This window comes from Artibeus jamaicensis, unplaced genomic scaffold (genome assembly GCF_021234435.1).
Source record: "Artibeus jamaicensis isolate MK-2021 breed Jamaican fruit bat unplaced genomic scaffold, CSHL_Jam_final contig_60, whole genome shotgun sequence".
NCBI lineage: Eukaryota > Metazoa > Chordata > Mammalia > Chiroptera > Phyllostomidae > Artibeus > Artibeus jamaicensis.
The window spans coordinates 11135066-11153627 of record NW_026521900.1 but is presented as its reverse complement, the minus strand read 5'-3'; the positions used below and the strand labels follow the sequence as shown (position 1 = coordinate 11153627).

At 52.5% G+C, this 18562-nt stretch overlaps 2 protein-coding genes across 4 annotated transcripts; one reads left to right on the top strand and one right to left on the bottom strand.

The window, feature by feature from the left end:
* Positions 1 to 1989: 1989 nt before the first annotated feature.
* Positions 1990 to 5793, bottom strand: MAGIX (MAGI family member, X-linked). 2 transcript variants are annotated; one of them, XM_037159246.2, is made up of 6 exons: positions 5679 to 5793; positions 4695 to 4841; positions 3970 to 4052; positions 3657 to 3893; positions 3376 to 3547; positions 1990 to 2658 (listed from the first exon to the last, which is right to left on the bottom strand). In XM_037159246.2, exons 1-6 carry the CDS (start codon positions 5725 to 5727, stop codon positions 2354 to 2356), a joined length of 993 nt encoding a protein of 330 aa, XP_037015141.2. In that variant the 5' UTR covers positions 5728 to 5793; the 3' UTR covers positions 1990 to 2353. The 2 variants fall into 2 exon arrangements, with proteins under 2 accessions (XP_037015141.2, XP_037015147.2); XM_037159252.2 differs by having other exon boundaries at positions 3657 to 3884.
* A 2975-nt stretch (positions 5794 to 8768) lies between these two features.
* Positions 8769 to 17643, top strand: GPKOW (G-patch domain and KOW motifs). Of its 2 annotated transcripts, XM_053670645.1 has the most exons (12): positions 8782 to 9036; positions 9140 to 9348; positions 10134 to 10288; positions 10384 to 10508; positions 13165 to 13274; positions 14160 to 14373; positions 14863 to 14995; positions 15668 to 15800; positions 16003 to 16126; positions 16220 to 16289; positions 17082 to 17167; positions 17261 to 17643. In XM_053670645.1, exons 1-12 carry the CDS (start codon positions 9004 to 9006, stop codon positions 17393 to 17395), a joined length of 1527 nt encoding a protein of 508 aa, XP_053526620.1. In that variant the 5' UTR covers positions 8782 to 9003; the 3' UTR covers positions 17396 to 17643. The 2 variants fall into 2 exon arrangements, with proteins under 2 accessions (XP_053526619.1, XP_053526620.1); XM_053670644.1 differs by having other exon boundaries at positions 8769 to 9348; positions 10183 to 10288.
* Positions 17644 to 18562: the final 919 nt, after the last annotated feature.

Below are 18562 nucleotides of genomic sequence, written 5' to 3'. Positions count from 1 at the left end.
GATAGTGGAAGAGATGAAACATACTTTTACCCAGTGTTCCATGTGTGCTTTCCCACTCTGTGAAGACATGCTTGAGTTTCTAGAACATAACATACTTTGCTATGCATCAGGGCTTTTGCACTTGATGTTCCCGCTGCTGTCAATGCCCTTCCCCCAGACCTTTCTACATCTGGCTTCTGGTCATTCAGGTTCCAGCTCAAATGTTAGGTCTTTAAAGAGGCCAGCAGCCCTTCATAATTACCTTCCCCAACATAACCTCCTTACTGTCTTCATAACTCTCATTTCCTTCTTTTTTTTTCTGATTTGTTTATTTATAGAGAGGGGAAGGGAGGGAGAAAGAGAGAGAAATACTAATGTGTGGTTGCCTCTCACATGCCCCCCACCAGGGACCTGGCCCACAACCCTGGCATGTGCCCTAGACTGGGAATCAAAGCAGCAACCCTTTGGATCAGAGGTCAGTGCTCAATCCACTGAGTAACACCAGCCAGGGCTCACTTCCTTAGGATATTAGTAATTTTCGTATCTCTTCTGACACGTCTTGTCTTACCCTCAGTACATCAACTACACAAGGACAGAAATCTCTATGTTTTCCCCCCAGCATTTCCCTGGTGCCTATCACAGTGCAAGGTAAACAGTTGGAGTTGATTCATACTTCTCAAATGAAGGTGAGATTAAGGCTGGGGAATCAGGCCTTGATTAAATCTTGCTTCAACACCCCCACCTAGCTACATATACTCTTTGTGCCTCACTCCCCTCCTCTGTGAAATGGACATATCAAGATTATTTAATAGATGTGTAAGCAGATAGAAATACTGCAAGTGAAGCCTGTAGCAGGGATAAGGCCAAGTAAATGGTGGCTGGGGTTACTATTGTTAGTCTCCTGAACTGGGGCTCAGCAGTCCTTTCCTTACTTCTGTAGAGCCATACCTCTACCAAGCTCTGAGTCAGGGTTCACTTCTTCACCTCTTTTTTTTTAAAAAGATGTTATTTATTTATTTACTTTTAGAGATAGAGGAAGGGAGGGAGAAAGAGAGGGACAGAAACATGGATCAGTTGCTTCTCTTGCACCCACCCCCAACAGGGGTCAGCAAACCAGGCATGTGCCCTGGCTGGGAATCGAACCAGCCACCTCTTGGTTTGCAGGATGACGCCCAACCAACTGAGCCACACTGAGTTGGCTCACGTCTTTATACCCCAACTCCCAGCCTTTGCAGTCCTTCTCTCCTCCCCAGGGCTGCCCTGGATGCTCACACTCTGGTCCTTTAATTTCTCTCCCCACTCCTGGCCCCTCCCCACAGGAGTGAAAACTGCCCACTGACCACAGCTTCCCTTGTTGGGGAGATGAGGCCAAGTGTTCAGGATGTGGTGACAGCGAAGGTGACTGTACATTTCTGGCCTCAGACAGCACCAGTTTGGGGGCTACCCAGATTGGAGTCCTGCTGGCCATATAAGCCTGGGCTTTAGGGGCTCTGTTCCCAGGATGGAGGAAACTCTGGCCTCTCCCAGGACCAGGAACGCCCAGTGTGTGGCTTGCGCACACAAGCACGGCTGCAGTTTGTCACCATCTATGGAAGAGGGGGGAGCAGCCCAAAGGTTCTAACAGCTGTTTTTAGCCCAGCCCGCTGAGTCACACCTACCTGGCTCCACCCCAAAGGGCCCCAGGGCCCCAGCCTTTGCCCTGAGGGTGTCAGGCCGGAAGTAAGAGACCACAAGCTCCTGAAGAAGGAAGCTGCCCAGTTTCTAGCCTTCCTATCCAGCCACTGCCCAGGGTCTGGATGATTCAGGGCCAGGGCTGCGGGTATAACCGTTGTTCTCTCTCTGTAACAGGCCTCCCTCTGCATTCCTCACACACACAAAATAATTATCTGTGAGCCCTGCACACCTCCAAAAAAAAAGTGAAATTAATGACAGGGTAGAGAAGCAGGAGTTGTCAAAGAGTGGGGAGAAAGCATGCTGGACTGAAGACCAGCAGAAGCAAAGCCCCTCCAGGAGCATGAAAGAAACAGCATTTATTAGTGATTTCAAGAAGAGGCCCTCTTCAAAACAGGATTGACCCTCCCCCTCCTTTGCTGGGTGGACTTGGGAGCCCCACCCAGCCTAGAGTACCTTGGCAAGTCAAGACAGATCGGCAGATTTATTACCTCCCCACCCCGAAACGCCAGGCTGGCAAGTCTGGAAGGGCTGTGCCACTGACACCACGAGGGGAGTTTGGGCTGGTCGACTGTGCAGCAGGAGGGGGGACAAGGCCAAGTGGTGGTTCTGCTTGCAGTGCTAATGCATGGCTGATGGAGCAGGCCAGATTCAAGTGAGGCAGTACCAGGTGAACACGCAGCCATCAGATGTTAGCTGATGCTCAGTGCCTCCGCCTTCCAGCTGCCATCTCCAGAGCAAGCTGTGTGGCCCCTGGGACACCTAGGGCCTGGGAGAGCCGTTCCTGGCTAGGCACCAGCCAGGGTCCTGGGGAACCCGGGGATTGGTGGTCGGTGTCCCTGGGGCGGAGCTCAAGAGGAGGAACAGTGTGGCTGTCAGCTGCCCGCTCTGGGCTAGGTTCTGGGCTGCCCCAGGTCTTGGGTGTTGTGCAGGATTGAGGCTGCTGAAGCGGGGAGGCGCTGGCCCTAGATCTCATCACCTCTGGTCCCCCAGGATCTGGGCTGCAATCTGAGAATGGTAGGAATGCAGATTAGATTAAGTGACAGGGTAGGGTACAGAGAGCTGGGCCCCTGGGTGGCCAGAAGAATCTTAAGTGCTGAGGGAGACAGAGACAACACCCATGAGAAAAACCTTCCATTAAGGCCTGGATACACCCCCTCAGGAAACAATACCACCCTGCAAGACCCCCAATATCTCCTTTCCAGAAACCCAGCCCCTCCTGGATCCAGAACACACAACTCAGAAATCATTTCCCACAATACCCAAAGGAAATCAAACCCCTCCCATCTAAGTTCTCAAACTCTCCCCTTGCACAACCCACCTCCCTCTAATCCCTGCCCTTTCCCTTATGAATCCCTTGTCTTTAGGTACTAGACCACCTAGCCTCTACATCCCCATGCCATCCCCTACCTGTGAATACGACTCAGCCTTCTTCTCCAAGGTCCAGGACCCTTCCTTCCGAACACCTGCTTTTACTGCAGGCCCCTTCCTTCCTCCCCTTTCCCACTACTTCCCTTCTGAAATCCACCTTTATTCTCATCATGGGACCCTGCTAGCCCTGATGCCGCTTTTGAGAATGCCATGTCCCTCTCACAGACACCAAACTCCTGGCCCTCCCCACTGAGACCACCAAACCCATCTCACTCAGGACCCCAGACTTTCTCTACTCTGCAACCCTCTCCATCCTCTCAGAGATCCGAGACCCCTCTCCCCTGGGAAACCCACCGTCTCCTTTCCGAGGTCTTCCCTCCATCTCAGGCTTGCTGGGGTGGGTATCAAGAGGTCTGATCAGCACGAGGTGGAGCCGGGACCCACCTGTGCGAATTCGCTCCACAACCTGGGCATGGGTAAGGCCCTGAGTTGACTCTCCATTGACATGGAGCACAAGGTCACCGGGCTACAGGAGTACAAAGTGAGGGGTGTTTTAGGAAGGGCAAATTGAGAGCACCCCAACAAAGGATGAGGTTGGGGTAGCACCATGGAATGGAGGGTGCCTTATGGCTCACCTGCAAACGACCACAGCGCTGTGCCGGCCCGTCCTTCAGGAGCCCACGTATTGCCAGTGGAGTGTCTGTGCCTGCATCTCGGCCTCCACTTAGTGTGAGGCCAAAGCCTGCAGAACCACGAACCAGCTCCACACAGAACCGACTAGAGGCCTGAGGTGGCTTTGAAGCACAATGTGCCTTAAACTGAGTCACTTGGGATGGCGCCATGCATGTACCCAAGGTCTCTGACTGATGATGCTGGAGTAAGGACACAAGTGTACATACATTGCCAGTCTCTGGGCACATGGCCTCGATTAGGAGGACTAGGTGGTACCTGAGGCCGTTGTTCCATGAAAGTGGGATTAGGCAAGCGACTGTCCGTGACCTCTATGTCCGCAGAATCCAGCTCGTTAATGGCTGGGGGATGAAAGACGAAATCCAGGGTCCAACTGCATGTAAACTACCTAGGTCCTACCCCATGAGTTGTCATTCTAGCCTTATCTCATTAACTTGCCTCTAGATTGCACAGACAGAATCGCCCACCCATTCATTTAGTGAGGCTTTGCACACTGATATAACTGTCTTGATCCCGATTTCTTAAATAATAATCCTGGGCCCAGCTATTTGAATCATTCCCCATACCTTCCTACCTCCCTCCAATAACATGCAGACGCCAACCCCCAAATAAACCATAGGGCCACCTTGGAGGGTGCATAGCCAGGATTTGACCCCTGAACAATTCCAGGATCCACCCTTTTATAGCCTATAAATCTCAACCAATCCTGTCATTTCCAGCCCCACCCCAAGCATTTACAGGCTCTACCCTAAGCTAAGTGCCCTCCATTTGGAGCCTTCTTCACGAAGATGAGGATCCTCGTATCCTTAACTAATTTTCCAACACTCACCTACTGCAATAACCCTCCCAGTGTCACTTTCTAGAGGAATACGCTAGGATAACGATAAGTCTCGGCCACCTCAAATACCCCTCCCAACCCGGTCCTCCTAACCTAGCTGCACTACGACCCCGCCCCCCGGAAAGGCCCCGCCCTCAACACGCACCGTCCTTGGGACGCAGGCGCAATGTGGCACCCGCCCTGCGAACCAGCGCCGCCACGTCCGCCGCAGCCCGGGCCGCAAGGGGGCGCGCGTCCAGCCGCGACAGGAGCTGCCGGGCGCTGGGGCTGGCTCGCTGGGGAGCGCAGCGGCCTGCGCGGGAGGGGGCGGGGGAGAATAGGTCAGCACAGACCCCCCGAGCCTCGGTGCACCCCCAAACTCCTTTACGTCCGAAGACCTAGATGCTCCTCAAGGTCCCCGGAGCCCTCAGACCCTCCCTCGATAGTTCCGAGGAACAGTCGCTGACTGTCCCTCTCGTCTGCCGCTAGCCCCAGCCATCGCCTGTGCTCCCGTGGACCCACGCCGGCCTTCACGATATCCCTGGCAGCAGCTATTTGACCGCAGTATTCCTGGACACTCCGAAGACCTTGTGACTATCTCTGGAACTTTCCAACTGCCCCTTCGTCGCCCCTGATTCCAATCTCTTACCCCCGCAAATATCGGGAGGGTCCCCGATTTCCCCAGATGTCTCAGAGAACACGGTCTGCCCCCTGTGGCCCCGGGACTCACGACTCACCCTCCAGATGCCCTGGGCAATCCTCGTGGCCCACGCCGGGGCCCCAGATTGCCCTCCACTTATCCCCAGCGGCCCCCGCCTAAGCCCCTGGCATTCGCCGCAGACCGTGAAGTGCTCAGGCATCCCCAGTGACCCCAAGCAGACCCCTCCAGCACATCTCCCCGGAGACTCCTGAGAGCCCCCGGAGCTGGTGCGCAGCCCCGTGGCGCGGGTGCAGGTGCTGATAGGGGGCCTCGAACCCAGCCTGGGTCGCTTGGCCCCTGTCCGCAGCCGCCGCCGCCACCGCCGCCACCGCCGCCGCTGCCTGGGTACCAGGCTGCCTTGTTTACCACCTGTCTGAAGGGAACGGGAAGGAGCAGACAGGCGGGGCGAGGTGCGGTGGGGATGCGCCCATCTCACCCTCACCCCAGTACCTCCTCTGCTCCCCCTAGGGTCCGTGGTGCCCCCCGCACGCGGCTCCATGACCCAGAGTGGTCCGGGTGGACACACAGTCGCCAGCGACACGTTCTGAGCGCCCGCGGGCGCGCGCGCGCGCACTCACCTGGCTGCCAGCCCGGGCCTGGACGCCGTGAGGCCAGCCTGTTCCGTGCCGGACACCCCAGCCCGCGTGATGACCTACCTGGCGGCCTGCAAGGAGGCGTGGCTGTGGGCGCCAGCGCTTGGCCTCGCTCTGCCTCAGGGACGCCTCTGTCATCCCAGGACCCTGGACTAGGGTCCTCCTGCCATCCAGAGGACGTTGTTATTTCATGTGTGAAAAGGGGAAGTTGATTTCCAGAGACGTTAAGGGCCCTGCTTGAGCCCTGACACCTAAAAACGGGATGCAAAACCGGAACCCAAGTTATCTGGGAATTCTGTCGCCTCCAACAGACCTTTGCACATAGCAGACACTCATTAAATATGCCATGAGGATCTGCCTAAGCCAATCCCTACTGAGGATCTGGAAGAGTATGGGCGGCTGTGGAGGGGGGCCATCCTTGGAACCTTTGGGGCCTTGGGAGGGTGTATGGCCCTGAGCCTGATAGGGTTGGAGGCTCAAAAACCGGGGAAGGATAGGCTCCATGGAGAGTGCAGAGACAGTAGTAGGGTCCTGGACTTGAGGAGGCTTTGAAGGCACCTGGGTTGCAGGGGATACCAACCAATGAGAAGGGAGAAATGAAGCCCTTCCTAAGTTTGAGAAGCTGGAGGTGGGATCTGGGGACATAGGCCCAAGGGGAGAGCACCTGTGCATAGTACTACTGTAGTGGAGGGAGGAATGAGGACCAGTGAGAGATGGCCTGTGGCCAACACTTTGTGGAGAAAGATACTGAGGGCTAAAGGGGCTCAGGCACCTGCCCAGAGCCCAGCAGCCAATTGACAACAGTACTGGTGTCAGGCAGCTAGCTCATCCCCAACATTCACTTGGTCCATGACTATTTCAATGTGGGCCGTGGACATACTATGTCCTGATGTCCATTATGGCTGGCTGGGCAACCTCTCTTATCTACCTGTCAGGGTCCCACTGTTGTCATAGGTGAAAGGGATTGAAGGTCTCTGTTTTCATTCCTCCTACAGTCCCCTGCCTCTCCCGCCTCTGACATGGCCTTGTCTGTGGAGGTACATACTGGACCTTCTTCACTGCTCCACCTCATTCTTGAGACTTCAAGCATTGCAGATGGAGGGAGCAGCTTCCGTTCCTGGGCTTGGGGTTTTCAGAACTGATGGACGGGGTAGGGAGGTGCTTACAGATTGGGGAACAAGAGACTGAGGTCCTGCAGATCCCTGATGGGCGGACTTGCAGACCGCAGCATTATTGAAGGGCCAGAATGCATGGATGGTGAGGGGAGGCTGCCAAGCACTGAGAAGCCTCAACGCTTCAGAAAAAGGACAAGGAGCTTGACAACTGGATGGATGCTCAAGGGTCTGCAGGTGGGGAATTTTTTCCAGAATGAGAAATGCTTCGTCCTGGAAGATTCTGTGAAGCAATAGGATGTTCAAGGACAGCCTCTAGGATAAATTGTAGGCGCATGAGAGGGGATTCTCTGAGAGCCAGGTCAGAAGGGATGCAAATCTGGGGACAGTAGCAAGAATTGGGGTTGAGGTAGCAGTGCTGGTCACTGAGAATGCTGGCAGGGTTGGGGAATCCAGACAGAAAGCAGAGCGAGGCCAAGCGCTGGCGCCCACAGCCACGCCTCCTTGCAGGCCGCCAGGTAGGTCATCACGCGGGCTGGGGTGTCCGGCACGGAACAGGCTGGCCTCACGGCGTCCAGGCCCGGGCTGGCAGCCAGGTGAGTGCGCGCGCGCGCGCCCGCGGGCGCTCAGAACGTGTCGCTGGCGACTGTGTGTCCACCCGGACCACTCTGGGTCATGGAGCCGCGTGCGGGGGGGCACCACGGACCCTAGGGGGGAGCAGAGGAGGTACTGGGGTGAGGGTGAGATGGGCGCATCCCCACCGCACCTCGCCCCGCCTGTCTGCTCCTTCCCGTTCCCTTCAGACAGGTGGTAAACAAGGCAGCCTGGTACCCAGGCAGCGGCGGCGGTGGCGGCGGCGGCTGCGGACAGGGGCCAAGCGACCCAGGCTGGGTTCGAGGCCCCCTATCAGCACCTGCACCCGCGCCACGGGGCTGCGCACCAGCTCCGGGGGCTCTCAGGAGTCTCCGGGGAGATGTGCTGGAGGGGTCTGCTTGGGGTCACTGGGGATGCCTGAGCACTTCACGGTCTGCGGCGAATGCCAGGGGCTTAGGCGGGGGCCGCTGGGGATAAGTGGAGGGCAATCTGGGGCCCCGGCGTGGGCCACGAGGATTGCCCAGGGCATCTGGAGGGTGAGTCGTGAGTCCCGGGGCCACAGGGGGCAGACCGTGTTCTCTGAGACATCTGGGGAAATCGGGGGACTCTCCCGATATTTGCGGGGGTAAGAGATTGGAATCAGGGGCGACGAAGGGGCAGTTGGAAAGTTCCAGAGATAGTCACAAGGTCTTCGGAGTGTCCAGGAATACTGCGGTCAAATAGCTGCTGCCAGGGATATCGTGAAGGCCGGCGTGGGTCCACGGGAGCACAGGCGATGGCTGGGGCTAGCGGCAGACGAGAGGGACAGTCAGCGACTGTTCCTCGGAACTATCGAGGGAGGGTCTGAGGGCTCCGGGGACCTTGAGGAGCATCTAGGTCTTCGGACGTAAAGGAGTTTGGGGGTGCACCGAGGCTCGGGGGGTCTGTGCTGACCTATTCTCCCCCGCCCCCTCCCGCGCAGGCCGCTGCGCTCCCCAGCGAGCCAGCCCCAGCGCCCGGCAGCTCCTGTCGCGGCTGGACGCGCGCCCCCTTGCGGCCCGGGCTGCGGCGGACGTGGCGGCGCTGGTTCGCAGGGCGGGTGCCACATTGCGCCTGCGTCCCAAGGACGAGTCCTAGTTCCGTACTGGACTACGAGTATCTACAGGAGGTCTATTTTATTAACATTACCAGAGCTTGTCGAGTATTAAATCTGGCACCAGTAGGGGTCATTGACATGTGTATTATTTATGCTATTTGTTTAGCTTTACATCTTTATGCTTATTATTGTACACAACTGGCATTCACAGATTTTTTAAATTATCTTGCCCGCACTTCCCACAGTAGAACACAGTCACGTGCACAAAGTAGACAATCAATAAATGCCTGTGAAACACCTACACGAAGGAGCAAATACCTGGCAAGAATGAGTCCACTTCCTACCACTCCTACCTTCCTGAAAAATTACATTTCCCCGTGTGCTTGGCGAGAGGCGCTTCTATGAAGTTAAAGAGCAACACTTCCCACGGCCAGGTATCCGCCCACGTCTGTCAGATGCCGCAGTGTTTTGTGGGAAAAGTAGTTCTAGAGGTCGTCCTTCGGTCCCGGCAAACTCAGCCCAAACTAAACTTCCCAGCAAGCCTCGCACTCGCCTGGGAAGAGCTGCAAGATGGCGGACCCCGAAGAGGGTGTTTTGCGGTCGGCTGGACACTCCACTGCCCCAATTTCATTCAGCTTCAGTCGCACGACCGCCCGAAAACGGCTGACAGACCGGGGAGACGGCGTGGGTGCGGCTCCAGAAGAGAAGGATTTCTTGAAGACCGTGGAAGGGAGAAAATTGCAGAGGTGATGCTCTGGGTCTTTCATCCCTTGGAAATAGGTGCGGTGGGTGCAATCAGAATTGATTGTCTTGGTGACAGTGGCCTGGAAAGCCTATCTGAGGAAACTCATGGAGGCGAGCAGGCGGGAGTTTGTAGGACAGCTGAAGAAATTGAGACTGATGGCCGTGGGGATTGACAAGAGAATACATCCTGAGAGGCAGTGTCTTTAGGATTTGGGAACCCTGAGGTGTATGCGTTCTGAGAAAGAAAGGAGAGAATGACAGGACCCTTAATGTCTCAACTGAAGTGGTGGGGCTTCTCCGGTATGGGAAATGGGATGGAGTGGCAGATCGAGGTTGGGGGAGGCCATCATCAGCTTAATTCGGAAAGGAGACGGAGTAGTATGGTCAGTGGGTGCTGAGCCACACACACCCCCACCCCCGCTTAATTCTGGGGGTCTGAGGAAAGGAGAGACTTCACGAAGAGAATCTACCATCAGGAGGTTGGTGTGGAGCCTGGAACTAGAAAGAGTCTGGACTTAAGGTGGTGATTTGTGGGTCATTGTGGAAGCCATAGACTGAGGACCGATTCCTCAAAGGCACAATTAAGAGTTGGGGGTAGAGGAGGGAATCCAAAGAAGGTACCATCAGAGACATAACTGGAGAACCAGACAGAACGGAGGGAGGGCGTGGTTTGTGGGACAGGGTGGGGGTGAGTTTGGCTCTTGTATTTTCTCTGAACGAAGGGGTGTGGTTCAGCACCCACTGACCATACTACTCTTCAGACCTCATTCCTCTGTGTCCGTATCAGTGTGAATCCCTCAGAAGCCCCCAAGGAACTCGTCATCCCTTTAATTCAGAATAGCTCTCGAAGACAGCCACCAACCCAGGCCCCTGGCCCATCCACAGATGTGAAAGCCACAACAGATGGGATACTTTCCCAGGCTGTAAAGGAGCTCATTGAGGGTGAGTGATCCCCCTTTGTCTTGCTCTGGTGAAGGAGTGGGAGAAAAGTAGAAGGATATGGTGGGATCTTATTGTTCACTCCCATTCTTCCTTAGAATCCAAGAAGTCTCTGGAGGAGAGAGAGAATGCAGGTGTTGACCCCACGCTCGCTATCCCTATGATCCAGAAAAAATGTACCCCCAACGAGGAAGGGTCAGACAGCGAACCCCAGGCTGAGACAGTGAGCTGGCCTCTCACCCCCTTCTATCCCAGCCTCTCTTTTCCATGTCTGCCAGCCTTGCCTCCCTGTACAAATCAAGGAAAGTCTGCGTGTACTACAGGCCTGCTGCCTATTCCTTTCTCCTTCTATCCTTTGGAGTGTTGGAGAACACCAAGGAGACCGAACATGAAGGAGTGGAATGAGTGATAGGGATGGGTAGTAGATGAGGTCAGAAGTGGGGATTAAACCAGGTAGGGCCTTGTGGGGCATGGTGAGGACTTTGGATTTTACTGTGAATGAGATGAGAGCCGTGAGAGGGCTCTGAGCATAGAAGGGACAAGACTTATGATTTGACAGGATTTCTCTGGCGCTTGTGAGCAGAACAGACTCATAAGCAGGAACGGAAGCAAGGAGACCAGTAGTCTGGGCTAGAGATGATGGAGACTGAGACCAGAGCAGTAGGAGTGAGACCTGGAAGGTCAGGTAGGGTTTAGTGAGAAAGGGAAGAGCAGGATGAGTACTCCTAATGGCAGCAACAACCCAGGCAATGGCATGGTGGCAGGAAATCGATGTGATATATCTCTAATAGTGAGGGAACTTATGGGGTGTCTGGAGTGAGTATCAAGAATTGAGCAGGTGATGATGGGAGGTGAGAACATGAGGTGAGGGTTATGTCTACAAGGTTTTTGCCTTTCATAGCTGTGGACTCAGTCTTTTACCTCTTCGTTCAGTCTTTCATAGCTGCAGACTCAGTCTTTTACCTCTTTGTTCACAATTTTTTTTATTTTACTTATTTATCTTTAGAAGGGAAGGGAAGGAGAGAGGGAGAGAAACATCAATGTATGGTTGCCTCTTGTGTGTCCCCTGCTGGGAACTGGCCTGCAACCCAGGCATGTGCCCTGACTGGGAATTGAACCATGTTCCTTTAGTTCCCAGGCTCGTGCTCAATCCACTGAGCTACACCAGCCAGGGCACAATTTGTTTTTAAATTTTTTATTTTTACACAGAGGGGAAGGGAGGAAGAGAGGGAGAGAAACATCAATGTGTGGTTGCCTCTCCTGTGCCCCAACTGGGGACCTGGCCTGCAACCCAGGCATGTGCCCTGACTGAGAATCAAACCAGCAACCCTTTGGTTCACAGGCCAGCACTCAATCTACTGAACCACACCAGCCAGGACCACAATTTTTTTTTTTGGAGATGCTTCTTTGGGAAGCATCTTTGGACCTAGTTTTCTTACAGCCCCAGACCACCATCTCTTTTGACTGAACAGTTCTCATTAGCCTTCAGATGTTCTCTGGTTTCTTTCATCATAAAAAAGAAAAAATACTTTTACTTCCCTCTCCATTCTGTTCTACCTTTGGCCTCATTTTTCTCATTTTTCCTCCTCTTGCAGCATTCCACATCCCAATTGATCACGGTTTCATCCATCCTTCCTCTCAGCCAATTTTTCTTAAAAGGTACAAAAGGGAGAAAAAATTTAAATTCAAAAAAGAAAAAAAGAACACCTTTGACTCCCTCTTTATTTTCTACCCCATAAACTGGTGGCAGCATTCTGTCATGTCCCTTTCCAAAATACATGTAGAATCTGACCACTCTTCCCCATCACTACCACCAGCCAGCATGCTGGTCTGAACCACTAACATGTCTCATCCGGACTATTACAGTTTCTTACTTACTTTCTTTCTTACTCCTTGTGGCTGCCACCCTCTTGTGACACCTGCCAAGCTCTCCTAATTAATTTCTTTTTTTAATTGTTTTATTTTATTTTTTTAGTTTAATTGTTGTTCAAGTACAGTTTTCTGTTTTTTACTCCCATCCCAGCCCACTCCCCTCCTAATTAATTTCTTAATCACTTCTCTGCCTCCACATCTCTGTTTCAGTCAGGTTGACTTTCATGATGCTTTTCACACATACCAGATCTTCCCCTGCCTCAGGGCCTTTGCGCTTAACTGTTCTCTCTGCTCGAAACACTCTTTCTTATATCCTCATGGCTCTCTGCCATCTCATTCTCGTCTCTGCGCAAATATCAACTCAGTGACAATGCATTCTTCATCTTTCTCATCTCCTTAACCTGCTTAATTTTCCTTCATATAACGTATTGCAACCTGACATGTCATGTTTTATGTATTTTATGTATTCTGTGTCCTACAACTGGAACGTAAACCCTACAGGGGCAGGATTTTTTTGTCTCTTTTGTTCACGACTTTATCCCTAGTACCTAAAACAGTACCTGGTACTGGGCACCTTGTAAGCATTTGAAAGACTGACCTGGAATATTAAAGGAGGGATGGCAAGAGGAAATCCCTTGCCATCCCTTGAATCCTGACTGGTGTGGCTTAGTTGGTTTGGCACTGCCTCTCAAACCCCGAAAGGTCGCTGGTTCAGTTCCTCATTAGAGTACATGCCCAGGTTGTGGGTTCAGTCCCTGTTCAGGGCACATGCCAATCAATATTTCTCTCTCATATCAATGTTTCTCTCCCACATTGATATTTTTCTCCCTCTCTTCTTCCCTTCCCCTCTCTCTAAAAATAAATAGGTAAAATATTTTATTTATAAAAGCCAACTTGAACTGACTAGAAAAGAAGCATTGAGGGTCACCAATAGGTGATAGCAAATTCATGTCAGAGGGCTTATGATAAGCAGAGCCTGACTGTCGTTCCTCCACCTGAACCCACAGGTGCCCAAGGAGGCCGATTACGAGGCAGTCCCTGTGGAGGCGTATGGACTGGCCATGTTGCGGGGCATGGGCTGGAAACCTGGCCAAGGCATCGGCCGGACCTTCAGTCAGTGAGTTCTGGGGCAGGGCGGTGGGGACAACAGACAGGGCAATGAATGAGACCCCTGTGGTTATCGTCCATCCAGAACCATCTAGGCATGGGACGGGCACGTTACCATCGTAACCAATTCAGTAGTCTTTTCCACTGCTGTTTCAAATTCCTGTTTGCCCTTTGAAACTCCATAATGGGATTTCATTTATGGAAAGATTGCCTGTCTGGGCATCGGCTTCCCTATGTGAAAAATGGGGGCTCCTTTCCTCCCAGAGCAGGCCCACATTTTTCCTTCCCCCCCTTCATCTCCCAGGTGCGTTACCTTTAGCTTCTGTCTCCTAACAATGTCCCCAGCTTTAGTAAGTGTACATCAAAATTTTTAAAATGAGGATAATAACAGCATTGACTTCCCAGGTCTGTTGTGATAGTTCAGTAAAATTATACATGTAAAATACTCACAGTAGATGCTGACCCCAAATAAGCATGGATAGACATTTGTTATTATCACACAGACTTATAATCCCTTCTCTACAGTTCTAAACGCCAAAGAATTCTGAAAACCAGTTTTTTTCATAAATCTTTTGGCAGTGAAATGTGACCGGAATTAACATAGAGTGTTTTATGGTGTGTTTCACCTGCTAGGTGTGAATATCTATGGTTTTCCCTGTACAAATAGTATATTTGGTTACACTATATATCTTATGTAATGGATGGCATACATAGCACATTATTATGTTGAACCGAATGAAATTGCCATTTCTGTAGGTCAAAAGCAGTCCTGACATGAGATGGGGGAGTATATTCTTAAAAATACAGAAAGGGTGGGATCTGGGTAGGGGTTGGGGGGTAGAGCATTGAAGACTGTAACATCCCCCAACAAGCTCATATTCTGTGCTCACTGCAGAGTGGTGAAGCCTCGTGTCAACTCACTGAGGCCCAAAGGGTTAGGGCTGGGCGCCAGCCTGACTGAGGTCCAGGCCGTGGCCTCCAGCGGTCCCCACCGCCTGCCAAAGCCAGATGAGGAGCAAGAGAAAGATAAGGAAGCCCAGCGTCAAGGACTGGTTCCCGGAGGAGCTGTGGTGGTTCTTTCTGGCCCTTACCGAGGCCTCTATGGGAAGGTAAGGAACCAAGATATGCTGGGAGCCCAAGGCAGACAGCAGGAAAGATTGCTGTGAGGCTCAGAACTAAGAAGAATTGGGTTTGGGCTAGAAAGCCTGGAAGCCCTTGTCTTTTAGGCCTTCCTGGCTCATTGCCTCATTTGCTAACTCAGGACCACTTGCTGGGTTTTTCTGAGCCTCAGTTTCTAACTAAAGGAGAGAGAATACTATATGCCACAAGTGCCCTGAGGATTAAATGCTTCAAGTATGTCTAAGAACCACAGTCTGGTAGGGGTGATAGAAGGACTCATCCCAGTCTCAGACCTCAGGGATCCAATTCAGCTGGGAGAGACACAGTGATCAAGCCTGGGCTTCATTCTCGGGGGTCACAGTCTGCTGCAGAAGACACAGGGGTCAGGCCAATTAGAGGTAGGGGTGGACAGCTTGGTCCTAGAAATGTGGGTCGAGTCAGTTCAACCTTTGCCTAACTTCTTCCTCTCAACACTTCAGGTGGAAGGCCTCGACCCTGACAATGTTAGGGCTATGGTTCGTTTGGCTGTGGGGAGCCGCATGGTAACTGTTAGTGAGTACTGCCTACAGCCTGTCTCCCAGAAGGAATTTGACAAGAACTCCTCAGATCTCAGTAAGTGAGCCTCTTACCTAGCTGTGGGAATTGGAGAAGCATCCCAGAGGGTGGTAGGGCCTGTCTCGGGCAGGTGTTAGATCTGCAGAGGGGAGGGGCAGCCAGGTAGGCCTGGCAGGTATGCTTGGTCAGAGGTCAGGAGATGAGAATGGAGAGAGTGCTTTCTTCAGTTTGATTGAAGAAAGGTTGACCTAGTAACCCCAGGTCTCTAGCCTCTTTCCGAAGGAGAAGAAACAAGCGTGCAAACTAGTTTCTACCCCTGGAGGTCTTTGTCTATTTTAGGGTGATGAACCTCTCTTTTGCTAGGGAGTGAGAACAGCTAGGACTAAGGCTGAACAGGGGAGGGAGGCATTTTAGGCATGTTGGTAGAATGGGCAGTTTAGCAGGTGGGAGCAAGTGGAGTTCTCCAGGACGCCTAGCCCGCGCTAAGCAGTTGACTCAGGTAGGCACTGTCAGCACAGGCTGGGGCGATAGTAAAAGGAAGACTTCCTGAAGGAGGCCACAGCAGTTGAGAGGAAGGGGAGACCATTCCAACAGTCCAGGCAAAGGCATGATGGTAAGAGGGCACACTTTGGTGGATGAGAGGTGGCCCGAGGCTGAGGTGTGGCCTGGAAGGAAAGATAGTGAGACACTGAAGCTCTTTCCTGGTTCTCCTCACACCCTCTTGAATAGGCCAGGTGAGCAAAACTTATCCAGGTCAAAAGAATGGAACACCCTCGTCGTCGTCACTGAAGGCCTTCCAGAATCAGGACCCCCTCACCCGGCGGGGAACAGAAGAGAGGAAGCGGAAACACCTTCCAGACCGGTGGGGCCCTGGGCATCTTGGATGGCAGAAAGAAGATGGGGGAGGGTGGGGAGGCTCCACAGTCAGAGAAGGCTTCTGGGGCAAGGCAGATGCATAGAAGGAAACTCGAAACTGCAGTGTGGGAGGGTTTTATAGCATCAACAAAATTGAGGTGACCAGAATGCACATCCAGCTGAGCTTGGTGTCTGCCCCATCTCCACAGGCAGGACAGGCCTCCATCCAAGAGTGAGAAAGTGGCCTCCAGGAGACAGCACTGGTTGCACAGGGACCTGCGTGTGCGGTTTGTGGATAAACTGCACAAGGGCGGGCGGTATTACAACACCAAGGTGGGTACCCCACAGCCTAGGTTTGCTTCGTCCCCCAGGGATTGAGCCTCTTTCACTGTCTGACATTCTCTCCTCCCCTGACCCTTTCCCCAGATGACAATCGAAGATGTCGTCAGCCCAGATACTTGTGTATGTCGGACAGATGAAGGCCAGGTCCTGGAAGGTGAGCGCACGGGATGGCCACTGGGTTGTTATCATCCTAGAGGCTGATCAAGAAGGCTGTCTGCCGTAGCTGGGTGTTTCAGTTGATTGGAGCATCGTCCCATACACCAAACAGAAAGATTGTGCATTTGATTCCCAGTCAGGGCACATACCTAGGTTGCAGGTTCAATCCCCAGTCGAGGCACTTATAGGAGACAACTGATTGATGTTTCTCTCTCACATCGATGTTTCTCTTTCTCTCCCTCTCACCCCTCCCTCCCTCCCTCCCTCCCTTTCTCTGTAAAAATCAGTAAAAACATATCCTCAGGTGAAATTTTTTTTTAGAAAGGCTGTCTTAGGCCAAGAGCCTGCCAAGGCAAAGGCTGGGAGATGGGGCAGAGTTAAGGTTTTTTGCAAGGCCCAGCATCCTAACACAAATTAGACACTTATCTGAGCCTCACTTTCCACATTTGCAAAATTAGTATGGAAATGACCTGTTTCTCCTATTGTGACTGGTGCCCTATTGGGGTGTGTATTGAGCTCCTCTTACAGGGCAGGGCTTACAACATGGTCACAGTAGGCAGCGTCTGTTGTCACCACCACCCATCACCATAATGCGTAAATGCCTCCTTTAGAACAACTATTGCTAGGAACTGTTCCTTAGGTTTCCTCATCTATGAAATGGGGTGGTGGGACTCCCATCCGTCAGTAGGGTACAGCATGGCCGCAGGGAATACAGAAAAGGCCCTTCTGACAAGACTGTGGCTGGGCCGGCCCTTGGCGGCAGACCTCACTCCCCTCTCCTTCTCTGTAGGTGTCAGGGAAAACATGCTGGAGACCCTCATCCCCAAGGTCCAGGGCAAACAGGTGATGATAGTGCTGGGACCACAGGCTGGAAGGGTGAGTCTCAGACCTGGGAATGGGGGTGGGAGCATGCAGGGGATGTGCTGGGGTCAGGGTTGGCCTAGCTGACTCTGCCTGTCCGTATTCTAGGTGGGCCGTCTGCTGGGCTGGAACAGAGAGCAGAGCCAGGCTGTGGTGCAGCTGCAGAGAGAGAATCGGCTGGTAGAGCTTCACTATGATGCTGTCTGCGAGTACAGGGGCCCCAGTGACTCAGACGAAGACTGAGCCATGGACTCATTCCATTCCCCCAGGCAGTTACCTGTTCTGTACAGTTTGAAAAGCCTACCTTTGTGAAGGTGGGGAGGCCATTGTCCAGCCTGTACTTGGAGTGCAGCCCTGGGACAGGGACAGGACACAAAATGGATAGACCAGAGGGAAGCTGGAAACAAACCTAGTACTTACCAGCAGTTAGTATAAAATAAAAACCATTTCAAATACTTAGTAAAATAAAGAGCTCATAAATGGTGTGCTGAGCTGTGAGTGGAGGTGAGAGCCACGCTGAGGTGGGAACCATTTCATTTTTCAACCCCATTGCCCTGCTTGGGCTGCCACACAGTTTAAAGGGTCCATCCATCCGGATGGCTCAGTTGGTTGGAGTGTTGTCCCATATACCAAAAGGTTGCTGGTTCGATTTCTAGTGAAGGCACATGCCTAGATTGTGGGTTTGATACCCAGTCAGGGCACATACAGGAAGCAACTGATCAATATTTCTCTCACATCAATGTTCCTTTCTGTCTCTGTCTCCCCACCCCTTCCTTTTTCTCAAATCAGTTAACATATCCTCAGGTGCAGGTGAAGATTTAAAAAAAAAAGAAAGGATCCATGCCCTGACTGGTGTGGCTCAGTGGATTGAGTGCCAACCTGCAAACCAAGGGGTTGCTGGTTTGATTCCCAGTCAGGGTGCATGCCTGGGTTGTGTGCCAGGTCCCCAGTAGGGGGTGCATTAGAGGCAGCCACACATTGATGTTTCTCTTCCTCTCCCTCTCTCTAAAAATAAATAAGTAAATCTTTAAAATAAAAATCCCTGGCTGGTATGGCTCAGTGGACTGGGCACAGGCCTGTGAAGCAAAGGGCTGCAGGTTCGATTCCCAGTCAGAGCAGATGCCTGGGTTGCGGGCCCGGGTCCTCAGTGAGGGGTGTGTGAGAGGTAAGCACACATTGATGTTTCTCTCCCTCTCTTACCTTCTCCTCTCTCTAAAAATAAATTTTTAAAAATATCCATTTGGTAACAAGCTCACTTGGAACACAGAAGCTATGAAATTCGTTCCCATAAGCAGATAATACAGAGTCTGGAACATGTCTGGACAACTTTCTAAGCAAGAGTCCTAATAGTGACTCTGCTTCTAGTCTTGGTGCAACACAGATGCCCAGATGATAACTTGAGCCAGTGAT